The sequence below is a fragment of the Myxocyprinus asiaticus genome, chromosome 10 (assembly GCF_019703515.2).
Source record: "Myxocyprinus asiaticus isolate MX2 ecotype Aquarium Trade chromosome 10, UBuf_Myxa_2, whole genome shotgun sequence".
Taxonomy (NCBI): Eukaryota; Metazoa; Chordata; class Actinopteri; order Cypriniformes; family Catostomidae; genus Myxocyprinus; species Myxocyprinus asiaticus.
The window spans coordinates 3,274,485-3,292,389 of record NC_059353.1 but is presented as its reverse complement, the minus strand read 5'-3'; the positions used below and the strand labels follow the sequence as shown (position 1 = coordinate 3,292,389).

Below are 17,905 nucleotides of genomic sequence, written 5' to 3'. Positions count from 1 at the left end.
AGAACTGTGATATGCATCACATTATGGAAGTTAAATGTATTGTAAATGCTGTTTTATGTTGCCTTATAAGATTTCACTGACCAGTGCCCTAAAGGGTCTTTTTATATTTTAATAATTAATATGAAAATTGGTTTGCTGGCTGATTATATTTGATTGAATTTGATTGTGGTTGTCTCTTCTGTAGTCTGAAGCAGTCAGGCGTTCATACAGGGAACCCCTGGCCGCCCTATAAAGAGAGGACCCCTCTGCACCCGTGCTATAGAGGACTGGTGCGCCTGCTGCACTGCAAAACTCTGCACATTGTCATCTTTACACTGCTTTATAAGGTGAAACTTATAACCAAATAAAATGCACTAGAAGAGATGTGTGCGGTTAATTTTACAGGATATTGTGAGCTTCAATGTAATGAATCTGACCCTTTAAAATTTAAGTTTACTGTTTCATTTTATATATTGATTTCTGCTAAATGACGGTATGGAACATTGAAATTAATGTTTTCACTTGAGCACTCATTCATCAAATTAGCAGTAATGTGTTTGATAACTCTTATCATAATGCTCTTTTGTGTGTTTGTGTGTGTAGATCTGGATGGATCATCAAAATATGTCTGAACATGTGTTGTGTATGGTGCTGTACCTCATAGAACTCGGAATGGATAACCAGATCCAGGAGGACAAAGTAGAGGAGGTGAGCATGTTTTCCTTAGAGGTGCACAATATATTGGCGACTGAAAATTCGGAAAATTTATTATTATTGTGCTGATAGTGGAATAAACGTGGAATTACTGCCAATATTGTCACTGATAATTAGTTCGATTCTCTGGAGCAACCAAATATATAATAATGATCATCTGTGAAAGACACTACGCATTGCGCATGTACACACAAACACGCACACAAACCACCACTGCACATGCAGTCTGGTTGTTTGCGTAAATATTACACTATGTATATAGAGGTGTTGCTTTTGTGTTTTGTTTGTATTGTGTATTTTTTTATATTATTATTTAATGTTTGTTACATGCTGTTAAATTCTAGCCTTAATTTGGTTTCATTCATTATAACATGTTTGATCATTCTACACTTTTATAGTAATCATATAAATTGGCACAAGACAATATAAGCAAGTATAATTTATTTCTCAGTCAGACCAGCAGAACATCCGTAAAGCAGTCAAACGTGCTTGTTCAAGTGAGTGGTTTTTAGTTAATTAGATAGCAGCTCCGTTGAAAAGGGTTAAAACTCAAAAGTAAAATGATTGGTTATCTGAATCAGCCACAGTGAGTTGTGATATATCTGTTTTCGTATCTTCCACAATAAACTGAATTATTCGTTATCGCTATTGCCCACAATTAGCTGTGAATTATCGATAATCGGTAACGGATACAGTGAGCTGTGAATGATCAGTTATCATATTGCCCACAATGAGCTGTGATTTGTCAGTTGTCGGTATCAGCCACAGTTAACTATGAATTATCGTTGCCCACAATTAGCTGTGAATTATCGGTTATCGTATCACCCACAATTAGCTGTGAATTATCGATTATTGTATCACCCACAATTAGCTGTGAATTATCGTTATCGTATCACCCACAAATAGCTGTGAATTATCGATTATCGTATCACCCACAATTAGCTGTGAATTATCGGTTATCGTATCACCCACAATTAGCTGTGAATTATCGTATCACCCACAATTAGCTGTGAATTATCGTATCACCCACAATTAGCTGTGACTTATCGTATCACCCACAAATAGCTGTGAATTATCGGTTATCGAATCACCCACAATTAGCTGTGAATTATCGGTTATCGTATCACCCACAATTAGCTGTGAATTATCGTTATCGTATCGCCCACAATTAGCTGTGAATTATCGGTTATCGTATCGCCCACAAATAGCTGTGAATTATCGGTTATCGTATCACCCACAAATAGCTGTGAATTATCGGTTATCGTATCACCCACAATTAGCTGTGAATTATCGGTTATCATATCACCCACAATTAGCTGTGAATTATCGGTTATCGTATCACCCACAATTAGCTGTGAATTATCGGTTATCGTATCACCCACAATTAGCTGTGAATTATCGGTTATCGTATCACCCACAAATAGCTGTGAATTATCGGTTATCGTATCACCCACAATTAGCTGTGAATTATCGGTTATCGTATCACCCACAATTAGCTGTGAATTATCGGTTATCGTATCACCCACAATTAGCTGTGAATTATCGGTTATCGTATCACCCACAATTAGCTGTGAATTATCGGTTATCGTATCACCCACAATTAGCTGTGAATTATCGGTTATCGTATCACCCACAATTAGCTGTGAATTATCGTATCACCCACAATTAGCTGTGAATTATCGTATCACCCACAATTAGCTGTGACTTATCGTATCACCCACAATTAGCTGTGAATTATCAGTTATCGTATCACCCACAAATAGCTGTGAATTATCGTTATCGTATCACCCACAAATAGCTGTGAATTATCGTTATCGTATCACCCACAAATAGCTGTGAATTATCGTTATCGTATCACCCACACTTAGCTGTGAATTATCGATTATCGTATCACCCACAATTAGCTGTGAATTATCGGTTATCGTATCACCCACAATTAGCTGTGAATTATCGGTTATCGTATCACCCACAATTAGCTGTGAATTATCGTATCACCCACAATTAGCTGTGAATTATCGTATCACCCACAATTAGCTGTGACTTATCGTATCACCCACAATTAGCTGTGAATTATCAGTTATCGTATCACCCACAAATAGCTGTGAATTATCGTTATCGTATCACCCACAAATAGCTGTGAATTATCGTTATCGTATCACCCACAAATAGCTGTGAATTATCGTTATCGTATCACCCACAGTTAGCTGTGAATTATCGATTATCGTATCACCCACAGTTAGCTGTGAATTATCGATTATCGTATCACCCACAATTAGCTGTGAATTATCGGTTATTGTATCACCCACAGTTAGCTGTGAATTATCGATTATCGTATCACCCACAGTTAGCTGTGAATTATCGATTATTGTATCACCCACAGTTAGCTGTGAATTATCGATTATCGTATCACCCACAATTAGCTGTGAATTATCAGTTATCATATCACCCACAATTAGCTGTGAATTATCGGTTATCGTATCACCCACAATTAGCTGTGAATTATTGTTTCACCCACAATTAGCTGTGACTTATCATATCACCCACAAATAGCTGTGAATTATCGGTTATCGTATCACCCACAGTTAGCTGTGAATTATCGGTTATCGTATCACCCACAGTTAGCTGTGAATTATCGATTATTGTATCACCCACAATTAGCTGTGAATTATCGATTATCGTATCACCCACAATTAGCTGTGAATTATCAGTTATCGTATCACCCACAATTAGCTGTGACTTATCGTTTCACCCACAATTAGCTGTGAATTATCAGTTATCGTATCACCCACAATTAGCTGTGACTTATCGTTTCACCCACAATTAGCTGTGACTTATCGTATCACCCACAAATAGCTGTGAATTATCGGTTATCGTATCACCCACAGTTAGCTGTGAATTATCAGTTATCATATCACCCACAAATAGCTGTGAATTATCGTATCACCCACAATTAGCTGTGAATTATCGGTTATTGTGTCACCCACAATGAGCTGTGAATTATCGTTATCGTATCGCCCACAATAAGTTGTGAATTATCGTTATCGTATCGCCCACAATAAGTTGTGAATTATCGTTATCGTATCGCCCACAATAAGTTGTGAATTATCAGTTATCGTATCGGCCACAATAAGTTAAGAATTATCGGTTATTGCATCATCCACAGTAAGTTGTGAATTATTGTTATCGTATCGCCCACAATGAGCTGTGAGTTATCGATTATCGTATTTCCCACAATGAGCTGTGAAATATCGATTATCGTATCGCCCACAATAAGTTGTGAATTATCGCTATCATATTGCCCACAGAGAGCTGTGAATTATCAATTATCGTATCGGCCACAATAAGTTGTGAATTATCGGTTAGCGTATTGCCCACAATGAGCTGTGAATTATCAGTTATCATATCGTCCAAAATAAGTTGAGAATCATCAGTTATCGTATCGCTCACAATGAGATGTGAATTATCAGTTATTGTACTGCCCACAATAAGCTGTAAATTATCAATAATCGGTATTGGCCACTTTATTATTATGACTATTTACCTGAATAATTAAAAAAAAAAAAAAACATTACCAAGGTAACATGACATTGTTTTTATTTAATATGTGTATATTTACACGAATGTTTAACTTTTTAAATAAAGGAGTGTGTTCAATAGCATAATAGCATATTATCTATTTTTACTGTGGTGTTGAATCTCAAATATCAAGAATGGAACCAGTGAAATTTCACTGGTGTTGGTACCAACTAAAAGTCTGATATATATATACATATACAGGTGCATCTCAATAAATTAGAATGTCGTGGAAAAGTTTGTTTATTTCAGTAATTCAGCTCAAATTGTGAAACTCGTATATTAAATAAATTCAATGCACACAGACTGAAGTAGTTTAAGTCTTTGGTTCTTTTAATTGTGATGATTTTGGCTCACATTTAAAAAAAAAACCACCAATTCACTATCTCAGAAAATTAGAATATGGTGACACACCAATCAGCTAATCAACTCAAAACACCTGCAAAGGTTTCCTGAACCTTCAAAATGGTCTCTCAGTTTGGTTCACTAGGCTACACAATCATGGGGAAGACTGCTGATCTGACAGTTGTCCAGAAGACAATCATTGACACCCTTCACAAGGAGGGTAAGCCACAAACTTTCATTGCCAAAGAAGCTGGCTGTTCACAGAGTGCTGTATCCAAGCATGTTAACAGAAAGTTGAGTGGAAGGAAAAAGTGTGGAAGAAAAAGATGCACAATCAACCGAGAGAACCGCATGCTTATGAGGATTGTCAAGCAAAATCGATTCAAGAATTTGGGTGAACTTCACAAGGAATGGACTGAGGCTGGGGTCAAGGCATCAAGAGCCACCACACACAGACGTGTCAAGGAATTTGGCTACAGTTGTTGTATTCCTCTTGTTAAGCCACTCCTGAACCACAGACAACGTCAGAGGCGTCTTAACTGGGCTAAGGAGAAGAAGAACTGGACTGTTGCCCAGTGGTCCAAAGTCCTCTTTTCAGATGAGAGCAAGTTTTGTATTTCATTTGGAAACCAAGGTCCTAGAGTCTGGAGGAAGGGTGGAGAAGCTCATAGCCCAAGTTGCTTGAAGTCCAGTGTTAAGTTTCCACAGTCTGTGATGATTTGGGGTGCAATGTCATCTGCTGGTGTTGGTCCATTGTGTTTTTTGAAAACCAAAGTCACTGCACCCGTTTACCAAGAAATTTTGGAGCACTTCATGCTTCCTTCTGCTGACCAGCTTTTTAAAGATGCTGATTTCATTTTCCAGCAGGATTTGGCACCTGCCCACACTGCCAAAAGCACCAAAAGTTGGTTAAATGACCATGGTGTTGGTGTGTTTGACTGGCCAGCAAACTCACCAGACCTGGTATTGTCAAGACGAAAATGAGAAACAAGAGACCAAAAAATGCAGATGAGCTGAAGGCCACTGTCAAAGAAACCTGGGATTCCATACCACCTCAGCAGTGCCACAAACTGATCACCTCCATGCCACGCCGAATTGAGGCAGTAATTAAAGCAAAAGGAGTGCCTACCAAGTATTGAGTACATACACTATATTGCCAAAAGTATTCGCTCATCTGCCTTTAGACACATATGAACTTAAGTGACATCCCATTCTTAATCCATAGGGTTTAATATGACATCGGCCCACCCTTTGCAGCTATAACAGCTTCAACTCTTCTGGGAAGGCTTTCCACAAGGTTTAGGAGTGTGTTCATGGGAATTTTTGACCATTCTTCCAGAAGCGCATTTGTGAGGTCAGACACTGATGTTGGACGAGAAGGCCTGGCTCGCAGTCTTCGCTCTAATTCATCCCAAAGGTGCTCTATCGGGTTGAGGTCAGGACTCTGTGCAGGCCAGTCAAGTTCTTCCACACCAAACTCGCTCATCCATGTCTTTATGGACCTTGCTTTGTGCACTGGTGCGCAGTCATGTTGGAACAGGAAGGGGCCATCCCCAAACTGTTCCCACAAAGTTGGGAGCATGGAATTGTCCAAAATCTCTTGGTATGCTGAAGCATTCAGAGTTCCTTTCACTGGAACTAAGGGGCCAAGCCCAGCTCCTGAAAAACAACCCCACACCATAATCCCCCTCCACCAAACTTCACAGTTGGCACAATGCAGTCAGACAAGTACCGTTCTCCTGGCAACTGCCAAACCCAGACTCATCCATCAGATTGCCAGATGGAGAAGCGTGATTTGTCACTCCAGAGAACGCGTCTCCACTGCTCTAGAGTCCAGTGGCGGCGTGCTTTACACCACTGTATCCGACGCTTTGCGTTGCACTTGGTGATGTATGGCTTGGATGCAGCTGCTCGGCCATGGAAACCCATTCCATGAAGCTCTCTACGCACTGTTCTTGAGCTAATCTGAAGGCCACATGAACTTTGGAGGTCTGTAGCGATTAACTCTGCAGAAAGTTGGCGACCTCTGCGCACTATGCGCCTCAGCATCCGCTGACCCCGCTCTGTCATTTTACGTGGCCTACCACTTTGTGGCTGAGTTGCTGTCATTCCCAATCACATCCACTTTGTTATAATACCACTGACAGTTGACTGTGGAATATTTAGTAGTGAGGAAATTTCACGACTGGACTTGTTGCACAGGTGGCATCCTATCACAGTACCACGCTGGAATTCACTGAGCTCCTGAGAGTGGCCCATTCTTTCACAAATGTTTGTAGAAGCAGTCTGCATGCCTAGGTGCTTCATTTTATACACCTGTGGCCATGGAAGTGATTGGAACACCTGAATTCAATTATTTGGATGGGTGAGCGAATACTTTTGGCAATATAGTGTATATAGTAAATGAACATACTTTCCAGAAGGCCAACAATTCACTAAAAATGTTTTTTTTTATTGGTCTTATGATGTATTCTAATTTTTTGAGAGAGTGAATTGGTGGGTTTTTGTTAAATGTGAGCCAAAATCATCACAATTAAAAGAACCAAAGACTTAAACTACTTCAGTCTGTGTGCAGTGAATTTATTTAATACACGAGTTTCACAATTTGAGTTGAATTACTGAAATAAATGAACTTTTCCACGACATTCTAATTTATTGAGATGCACCTGTATATAGACACACACACACACACACACACACACATACACACACACACACACACACACACACACACACTACCGGTCAAAAGTTTTGAAACACTTGACTGAAATGTTTCTCATGATCTTAAAAATCTTTTGATCTGAAGGCGTATGCTTAAATGTTTGAAATTAGTTTTGTAGACAAAAATCTGATTGTGCCACCATATTAATTTATTTCATTACAATTTTTTTTTTACTTGGACCAAATAATAAAGAAAAGCAGCCAATAAGTGCCCAACATAGATGGGAACTCCTTCAATACTGTTTAAAAATCATCTCAGGGTGATACCTCAAGAAGTTGGTTAAGAAAATGTCAAGAGTTCATGTCTGCAAATTCTAGGCAAAGGGTGACTACTTTGAAGATGCTAAAATATAACACAGTTTTGATTTATTTTGGATTTTGTTTAGTCACTACATAATTCCCATAGTTCCATTTATGTTATTCCATAGTTTTGATGACTTTACTATTATTCTAAAATGTGAAAAAATTATAATAAAGAATGAGTAAGTGTTTCAAAACTTTTGACCTGTAGTGTATATATAGGCTGAATTTTCAAACGTATTTGACCGGTCAGGTGCGCATTAGTGCAAGCATTTTCGGAACGCACGCGCATGTTCAGAACACACGTATACACCACCTGTCAATCAAACAGGGCACAGCTGTTACTAGATCGCTAGCGAATTATAAAATTACTCTGATCTGGATTACTTTCAACAGCAGAATAAGAATATGAACTTTCTTATAAGTGACACAGGGCTAGGCTATCGCAAATATAGCCGTATATTTTTTTGTTATTAACATTTTAATCAGTCTGCTTGTCCGGTCGGGAAAGTAAAATTCTCTTTCACTTGCCCATTCAAAAATCCACTTGTCCTGGACAAGCGTTAATGTCGAGCCCTGATTAAATATTGTATTTAGCATTCTCTGATAACAATTTTTTCTTTTGCAGTATAGCTCCTAAAGCAAATGTATGTTGTTTTAAATTAGTTTTAGATATTATTTTGGAAAGCAAGCCAAAAAAGACTAATCAAAATGTATTTTGTTCCAGTGTATAATGGGCTAAAACTACACTCTCTCACCTTTATGTTCACTTCGATCCATCTTTAACTCACAAAAAACAAACTTTCTCTTCTTAATAGAGCTGTGTATCACCGATTTTCTTTATGATAAGATACACACAGTGACACATATATTTATGATTCACTATGTCGCGAGCCATCACGTTATAATCTAGCTGCAGCAAATGCGCACGAGTGACGAGTGTGCATCAGTTGGGAGAAGATTCAGTCTCTTCCCCGGTCACTTCACACAACTCATAGGTGTGGCACTGACCACACAGAGAAATGCCGGTTTCGGAGTTTATTTTCATAACCCGCTTCCTTATTTTTTGAACTTTAATAAAGGATGCTTTAAAGATATAACGCCGGGGTGTTTCATTGTGAAACGGAATGCGGCACAATCATTTTTTTTTTATCTTGATTAGCTTGTTTTCATAATCGTTATAAGCCAAAATCATAATTGAAAATAATTTGATTAATCTCCCAGCCCTAGAGTGTTGTTATGCCATAAGCAATGAGTAGAGCCTGCTTGATGTACACTCCGCCATACTTGTACTAACTGTGTGATTAAAGAGCCAAATCTAAGTCGACATTGCTTATTGGGAATGTTTGCATAAACAACATCTTGTAACCTAAAGGGGGAGACTAGTTTCTCCTCCAAATCCCACCAGGAGACATCAGCTTGGGGATTAAACCACATGATCAGAGATCTCATTGTGAAGGCGCAATAATATAATTTGAAATTGGAGACCGAGAGGCCACTGTCTGATTTCTTAAGCTGAATAGTGGAAAACTTTATGCGTGGTCATTTCCCATTCCAGACATATTTGGAAACTGTGGAGAGTGTAATTTACTCTAGTAGTCGGTAGGAGGTGATAAGGGGAGCATGGGACTAATAAAATTAACTCTGGGAAAGATATTCATTTTGACAATGGAAGTGTGTGCCTGTAAAGAGCTAGCTAGAGCTGACCATCTGTTAAGATCTTTAAGAACTTTTATTCCAAGTTTCAATATAGTTCTGCTTAATGCGGTTAAGAGAGGAGAATATCTCCATGCCAAGATATCTGAAGTGCTCAACCTTACATATTCCTACAGGGGGAGTAACAGTTCTACTGTAGCTGCCTAGTTTAACAGTAACATTGAAGATTTGGACCAGTTTATTTTGTAGCCCGATTAAGCTCCAAACTCTTCAGTGTAGTGTATCATGAGCGGAGATATGACTGATATTAGTGGATTGTCTTATAAGCTGAGCAAAGGGTTCAAGAGACAAGGCAGAAAGCCCTGGGCTCAGAGGGCAGCTTTGACGTGAGGACCTTGAGATCCTAAACAAAGTAGAGAACATTTTCCCTGTCAGAATCATCGCTGAAGGATTAGAGTATAAAAGTTTTACCATGTGTATAAAACCTTCACCAAGCCCCATAGTTCTTAACTATGGGGGGATGCCGTCCAGGCCAGGCGACTTCCCTTTCTGTATTCTGAGTGCAGCCTCTCTTAACTCATCTAAGGCAATGGGTTCACCCAGATGGCTGAAGTAAATTTCAGAGAGAGTTGGCAATAACACTCTACTCAAAAAAGCATTACATTGTGATTGGTGGAAAGTTATGTCAGACTGGTACAAATCAGAATAATAAGAGCGGAAAATGTAATTAATTTTTGCAGGATCAGTTGTTATATTCCCGGTACTAGATTTAATAGATGAAATATCAGTGAATTGCTCATTAGTACGAATACTCACGGCTAAAAGATTACTTGGTCTTGAACTGTAAAAATAGTAATTTTATCTAGTTCTATGAATAAGAAATTCTGAATTTTGCTTGAATCGCATTCATTTATTTTTTTTTTTTTGCCAGATTTCATTGCAAAGCTAGTTTTTCAGAAATAAATTGACTTAAGGGATGTATAAAAATGTGCAAACAGGGATTCTAGGCTTTCGAATTTAGACAGCCTCGCTTTACATATATTGGACAAAAATAGAATCGCATTATTCCTAATGAAATCTTTTACAGCATCAGAGTATTCTGGGGTCGACAACCGATTCCGAGTTCAAATCTAGAAACTCAACTCGTTTCTCTCTAAATTGTGTTTTAAAGGCATCACTATTCAAAAGCATGGTGTTAAAGCACCTGGGAGCACGAGAGGAAAATGTATTAAATATTACAATACTAAGCACTCCCCTGTGGTCAGACAAAGCCATAGGTAGTAAGGATACATTCAAAATATTAACAAAAAGTTGGGGGGAGGCAAATAGATAATCGATTTTGGAAAAAGACTTATGTCTCGAAGAAAAGGAGAAATCTTTCAAAGATGGGCTAACCAAACGCCATATGTCCTTAAGTCCTGTATCAGTGGCCCATGCACACAAGGCCATAGACACTGCTCACTGGTCTCCGAAACCCCTGACCTGTCCATAATAGGGTCCCAAACAGCATTAAAATCGGCACCAACTACAAAGTAGTAGTTGGTTAATTCCAGCATATAGTTAAATAAGTGTAGAAAAATTTGTCAAATGTGTTGGGAGCATATACTGAGAAAAAGGCAATTTTCCTACCACAATATTCTACCTTAGCACAGACCAATCTGCCTGCTGTGTCAGACCATGTATCCACAAGCTTGAGCTTCAGACCATGCCTGACTACTATAGCCACTCCTCTAGTTTTAGTGCTATACGAGGATGAGTCGTAAAATAAGTCGTCAGCAGTTAATAGATGCATTTCCTGTAACAGTGCAATATTGACTTTTTTTTTTCTACGCAATAAACCTAAAACACTGGTCCGTTTATGCAGTGCGTTCCCGGTTACTTCTCATGCTTCCCAAATATCCCCCTCCCCATCAGAGAGCAACCACTTACCGAAAAACCCACCCCTACCCATGTAAGAACTAAGACTGTGGCCAGTGTGGAAGCGGGCATACTCAGTCTAATAGCTAACCCAACAACCCCAATTATACAAAATAGTCTTAGGTGATTGCCATATAAGGAACGAATGGTGAGGCCAGCATTCTACTTTAAAAGATAAAAACGTAGTCACACTCCATTTAACAATAAGAAAGAAAAGAAAAACATATGTAATATAGGCCCATCAACGGCAACAGCTGGTTGACATCTTGAGAACAGTAAGTGAATTTTCGGTTGCCACTAGGCTCAGCCTCAAAAAGAAACTGTTTTATCTGCCAATGCAAATAATGTTCCTTTGGAAAATTATAGTAATCTGGCGCATCATGTCCGAGGGTGAAACCAGCAGATAGACTGTAAACTGTTCCGAAGATCAGGACATAGGCGACTAGTCTTCTGTGTCAACGTCCTCGCGGGCAATGCTGTGCTTATCACCAACTTCGTTAGCTGCAGTAGCATCTCAGTTTGCAGCGGCTGCTGAGGTCAGACAATCTTGTTGCTCCAGGTGAGTGGAACAGCCGAGCCCCTTACCGACCTTGATTTATAGAAGAGCAGTGTACAAAAGGAAGAACTCGAACACTTTAGTCCGAGCCAGACCCATAGCTTGTGAGAAAGCTTGATGCCGCTTGGCTGTGTAGTTGCTGTAGTCAGCGGTGAATCTAATCCTCCTGTCATTGATAACATGGGGGGTTCTTCTTCGCCGTTCGGACAGTGGCTATGGGTGTGGAGTATTGCAAAACGTTGAAAATAAGGGTTCGGAGTCTCCCGTTGTCTTTGGCATCATCTCTGTAGATTCTGTGGGCATGCATGATGTCCAGCTGCACATCCTTTTGGGGAGGGAACCACTTAGGACGATAGCGTGTAAGGAACAATATAGGGTTGGATCCCTCTTCACCTTCCACCAGACCGATAAGCTGAATGTTACAGCACCTGCTGCGGTCCTCCATGTCAACTATCTTGCGTTCCAAGTCCTCGAACTGCGAAGCTGGCGTGGTAATAATTGTTGAGTTTTTCTCAACCTCGACTTTCAGATTTAAAACAACCGCATCAACGTATGCGAGTCTAGCCATCAAAGATGAAAGTTCTGACTGAATAGTGTTAAATTTTTCATCCTTGCCTTGACCCATCTCGTGAAGGAGGCCCTGCTTAGGCTCTAGGTATTCACGCTGCAACTCCATGACAGTTCGCCAATAGCTTGAATATCATTTTAGCCGACTTACTCGACTTTGAAGCTGCAGTGAATGACGGTTTTTTTGCGGAATAAGCCATTTTTTACACCCACGTGAAATAGAGATAAATTAAATGCCAACTGATGCTAAAAAACAGAAATTTAAGGGATGTTGGTAGAGAGCTAAAAACTAAGCCGCCTTCTCAGCCAGCGGGTCATGGGACTCCTCGGAATTTTAATTTGACAGCCATAGTCTGTATCTTTTGCGGAGATTGTTGATCCATTATTTGGGTGAGCTTCCACTTGACCTCCGATCTATCTGACCCTTACATTTGTCTGAAACTAACATGTCAGTCAAACAGTTTTCCTCCTAAGTAGGCATTTCTTGACCAAAATAAGTAAAGAAAACAAGACTATATTCCAATAGTCAGTTTGTACAGTTATACAGCTTTACAGTTAAAATCTTAAAGAACCCCTTGCGTGGAAGTTCTTCCCCAGTCCTAAGACACTCGACTCAACTACCAGCCTACATTTTCTAATTACTCTGTTAGCTCTTGATGAATCAAACCAGAGTTTTAGAGTAGAACCCACTCTGAACCAGATGTTTTTTGGCAGCTGAAAGCAGGAACTTCAGATACACACTTTAAGGTTATTTTGTGTCTCATCAGTGTGTTCTCTGTCTTTACGGAGATATCTCCTCTCTCTCTCTCTCTGTCATAGGAGCCCTGTATCGAGGAGCACTGCCACGACAGCTGGTTCCCCGGCACCAGTCTGCTGTCTAACCTCCATCACATCATCAACTTTGTGCGGGTGCGAGTGCCAGAGACGGCCCCGGAGGTGGAGAAAAATAGAGAGAGGGAGAGAGAGAGAGAGACTCCGGCCAGCACCAGTGCAGATGGCAGCAGTTTCGGACAGGTGAGTCACTATCAGGTTTAAAGAGTTTGTAGACAGTCTACTGTATTGATGGATCTTTGCATCATGTCCTGTTGATGACATCACTCTCAATTCACAGAGTTCCAGGAGGCTGACAGGGAATTGGAGAGAGGTAGAGAGATTGGGAATGTTCAAAGTTTTGTGGAATTATTTTTTTAGAGTTGTGTTTTAAATAATAAGTATGGAGTGGTCTGAAACAGGAAGTCTGCACTCCTTGGTATGTTTTTTATTAATTTTTCTTTGAAATACATTTTCTAGACTTGTTGCTCCTTTCCTGTGTTTTTATCATTTAATTAATTTATGACAACCTCAGACATGGGACAATTGGTAATTATTTGGAAATTACACATTAGTGCACTTGAAATGGAGCACTGGTCATAACTAAATTACCTTGTAATACCTTTTATTTTTGTGCTTTTGCTTACATTAGGGGTGGGCAGTGTGACTATAATCTTATATTACAGCATGATAATATAACCTTTATGGTTTATCTCACAATATAGTTATTTTTGTTGGAAATTCAACCCAAAAGTAAGTTATATAATGCAGTAACTATCAATGCCTATTTTTGGACAAGCCAGTGAATTATATACTGATAGTCCCCGTGAAGTGCCTTGACGAGCTCACTTTTCTTTGGCCTGTTGACATATTTTATAGTGAAACATGAAGTTGGGGCGGGACTTGTTGAACGGCCAGTAGGCTTTGGTTTACATCGCAGCTCCCATCAAAGCCACACACGCACGCACACGCATCCCTGTCCTCCGTGCTGCTGATCGTGCTCTTTTTGGTCTCTTTTAAAAGATACGATTATTCATAACAAATTATCCCCAATTCTGTCATTAGTACAAAAACAGAACATTAGGTAACACTTATGTTAAAAAAATCAAAACAATAATGCATTAAAACTATGGTTGAATGAGCCATGTTTAAAGCTGTTGTATAATATCTGATATATACACACCTGTTGAAATCTATATTAATGTACCAAGTTGCTACCTTGCTTGAAAACGGTAAACCGACTTAACAATTACCCATGTTTACACTGGACGTGAGTGGTGCGTTGCAACGTGAAATACTAAATCACTCCCAATATAACCAATAAACCTGTCTACATGTAGATTGTAGTTTTATATACAGCAGAATCTGTACTGCTTGACTTGATGGTATACAGCGGCTTGCTGCCCAACCCTAATTTGTGTGTGTGTGTGTGTGTATATATGTTTTTGTCTGTTATTTGTCTAGTTATCTCTTCCTGCTTGGTTTGTTGTATTTACCGTGTCATGTAATGTGTGTACATGTGTTTACAACATGTCGGATCACATTTGGACATGTCAGACTAGTCCAGAGATAAGAGCATGTGTTTGAGTGCATGTGTTGTAGTGATGCATGTTGATAAAATGAGTGTTGAGTTCAGTGGTCGAGACGCTTCAATGCTCATTATTAAATATTAATTTGCTTCAGTGAGTTCAGCATGCAAATTAATCACACATTAGACAGGTGACACATTTAATAAGGGTTAGTTTTTCATATGTGTGACGGAATTGTCCTTTGTTATACTGGTACCAGAACATTCAGGAATTCCACATTGAGGAATTCAGATTCCTTGTAATGTGGCATACAGTCATGAGTCTTCACTCTATACATCCCTGGAGGATTCTGGAATAATGTTATTACCTTAGACATGTCTTAGACTTCATAATTTCGAGAGTTTATATCGCAGCATAGGGTATTATCGCAGGATTGTATTACATTTCAAAACAAGTTAAAATGTAAAACCTTATTGTTGTTCTTAATGACAAGATTTTTTTTAAGAAAAAAACAACAAATTTGTAATTCAAATTAAAAGATCACAAATAAAGTTTCTTTGAAGAAAAGAGCCTTGAACATTTAAGAAACTGTAAGAAAAGTATGGATGTGCACAGTAACCGTTTGTAATATTTGATTAACTGCGAGGGTTCACAAATGGTTATTTGTCGGGACTTGGGAATAAAGAAAATGTATTGCAATGATTATGTGTCAAACACTAATAAAAACAGCAGGGAATAAGGTCCACAGTGAGCTATGAGCCTAAATAGCACAATACATTGATCTTCAAATGATAAAAACACACTCATCAAAGTCAAACAAAAATAATCAAACTGTCACTGCCTGCAACATAGTATTATTAACTAATGGAAAATACATAATTTAAGTGTTAAACCTAAAATGTGCTCCACCTGGCTAGGTTGACGTTTTCGTGAGGCAGCAAACGCTAATATTGTCATGTGCATGGAGTTACACTGCTGCGGGTTATTCTCAGAACGTCGAGTCTTTGTGACACCTGCTTTATAAACAAGCTAGAATGAATTAACAGATTGCAGGTGTCTAGAGATGCATTTACAGATCCTGAAGATGTTTTTAACTTGACACGATGTCTAAAAAATGCGGCAGTCCTGCGCAAGAAATTTAAAAATAAGAGTGCCATAATGGTCAGACATCTGTCCAGAGCGTGTTTACATGGAAAAAAGCAATTGGAAAAAAACAGCACAGATGCACGCATAACGTGTAGACACCCCCTAACTCGCCCTATACTTGAAAAACTGACCCGAACCTGTCCCAAAACCTGATGACTTGTCAGGTACCGTCGGGCTTGGATGGGGTCAAAGACCTCTGTTGCACGTGTGGAATTACGAAATAGTGATTTTGGTATTCTAATACAGGTGCGTCGAGTGGTTAACTGAATAATGACTACTGTGCACATCCCTAATGAACACATACACAAATAAAAATAAATAAACATTACGTTTGGGAACCTAAATATTGTCAATGAGGTAAGCTGTTAGACTCGCAACATGTTTTTGTTAATTGACAGTTTGAATGTCTTTATTTTGAATTGCTTGCGTTGCTTACCGTACATCAGCAAGGGATTTATCAATCTTACAATTAGACTTAAACCATCAATGGACTCTTTTCACACGTCCACTTGCCGCTAAGCAGAAGTCGTCATAGTTGGCTAAACTTGAATGCTGGTGAATGGGGGACCACAGCAAATAAAATTTTTGCTTACCCGTTTGCTCCAACAACAAAAGAAAATAAATCAACAATTATGCTTTTATAGCTTTGCAAAGAAGGTAAAAATATACAGTGCTGGATAACAGCAGTAAGAAGAGAGAAACAGGCCAAATTTTCTGTCACTCTCTGAGCAGCTGTGTTAGAAGCATCATTGCAGCTATAACAACTGATTTTTTAAAACTTATTCCAGGGTAATATAATGCAAAGTACACGGTTACAAATTTACACTAAATATTTTTAAAATTGGATACATACAAATGTTTTCTACGGTGGAAATGCATCATAACAGGTCTGTGAAAAGGGTCCATTATGCTGCAATCCCTTAAAAAGTTATAAAGCACTTGGTAAGTTTAAAAGGGTTGTAGTTTGTATGTCTTTGATTTGAATAGCTCACGAACACATAAGGGTCTGCCTGTCATTCTTACAATTTGACTTATGTATTATGGTGCAGTATAAAGTCACCGGTGACCAAAGCAAATAATCCCTGGTTGGAACGACCAATTTCACTGACATTTAAAATTTTGGAGTCGACTAGTCTAAAAAGAAACCCTCAGAAAACAGTAAAATAAACACTGTGTTTTTCAGCGACCCATTAAAAATAATTCCAACAGCCAAATCCGACGGTAAATTACAATGAAAAAGGTGCATTTATCTGCAATGTGCTTAACTTGCATTATCATCATTGTAGGCTACATTAAATATAGAACATGACATGCATTTAATGACTCAACGTTAGCAAATACAGGATATTTATTGAAAACAATTGAATGGATAGTGCAGGACCAATAGAGCAACCCTTAATAGCCTGTTCTAAATGGAAATCGGCAAGCAAAAGTAACCTAACATATTAAAACAGTCAGGACATTGTTGAAAATAATTCGCAGGAAAGCCAAATCTACGAGAGAGAAAAAATGCGCTGAAAAGTTGCACGTATTTCACGACGTGCTTTAGCCTTTGTTCTAATATGGCAGCTGTTTGGTTAAGAATGTTAAACAATAACAGTTACGATTTAAAAAAATACAAAATAAATAGGCCTGTGAGAAATGTATAATAACCCAGATGTATTGTTCTAAACATGACGTGCACACAGAATAAAATGGTTTAACTTATAGTTGCAGCCATTATCTTTGAAAATAGCTGCCTTGATCAGCAGGGTAAAAGTAATTTGCGTACCTAGCTTAAAATTGTCATTTTCGTGGCTGCTTACTCAAAAGCATACATTTTTGATTAACAAAATGAACGTCAACATGGTACGGTGAAAGACAGGACCTGACTGAGGTGATTATCCTGCGCTAGAAAACCATTTGGCAGGAAATACATTTTAATCATGCACAGATTTAAAGACTCAAATGTGAAAACATCCATAGCGACTTGTAAGCCAACGTTTTGGAAATCCGCTTTGCTGGTCTTGCAAGAGGACATTTTCCTGCGTGGGTCACTAGTGAGAGAGGGAAGAAGCACATGCACAGTGAAATTAATCTTTGTATACATCTG

At 38.8% G+C, this 17,905-nt stretch overlaps 1 protein-coding gene across 2 annotated transcripts in view; it reads left to right on the top strand.

Moving 5' to 3' along the window:
* Nucleotides 1-17,905, top strand: part of LOC127446818 (E3 ubiquitin-protein ligase ubr3-like) — a 168,332-nt gene that overhangs the window by 58,994 nt on the left and 91,433 nt on the right. Inside the window, exons 20-23 of one of the 2 annotated variants that reach the window (XM_051708063.1) lie at nucleotides 185-326; nucleotides 583-687; nucleotides 13,148-13,342; nucleotides 13,440-13,472. In XM_051708063.1, coding sequence (XP_051564023.1) covers nucleotides 185-326; nucleotides 583-687; nucleotides 13,148-13,342; nucleotides 13,440-13,472 — 475 coding nt within the window. The remainder of the gene's footprint in view (nucleotides 1-184; nucleotides 327-582; nucleotides 688-13,147; nucleotides 13,343-13,439; nucleotides 13,473-17,905) is intronic. The other variant, XM_051708064.1, reaches the window with a different exon arrangement.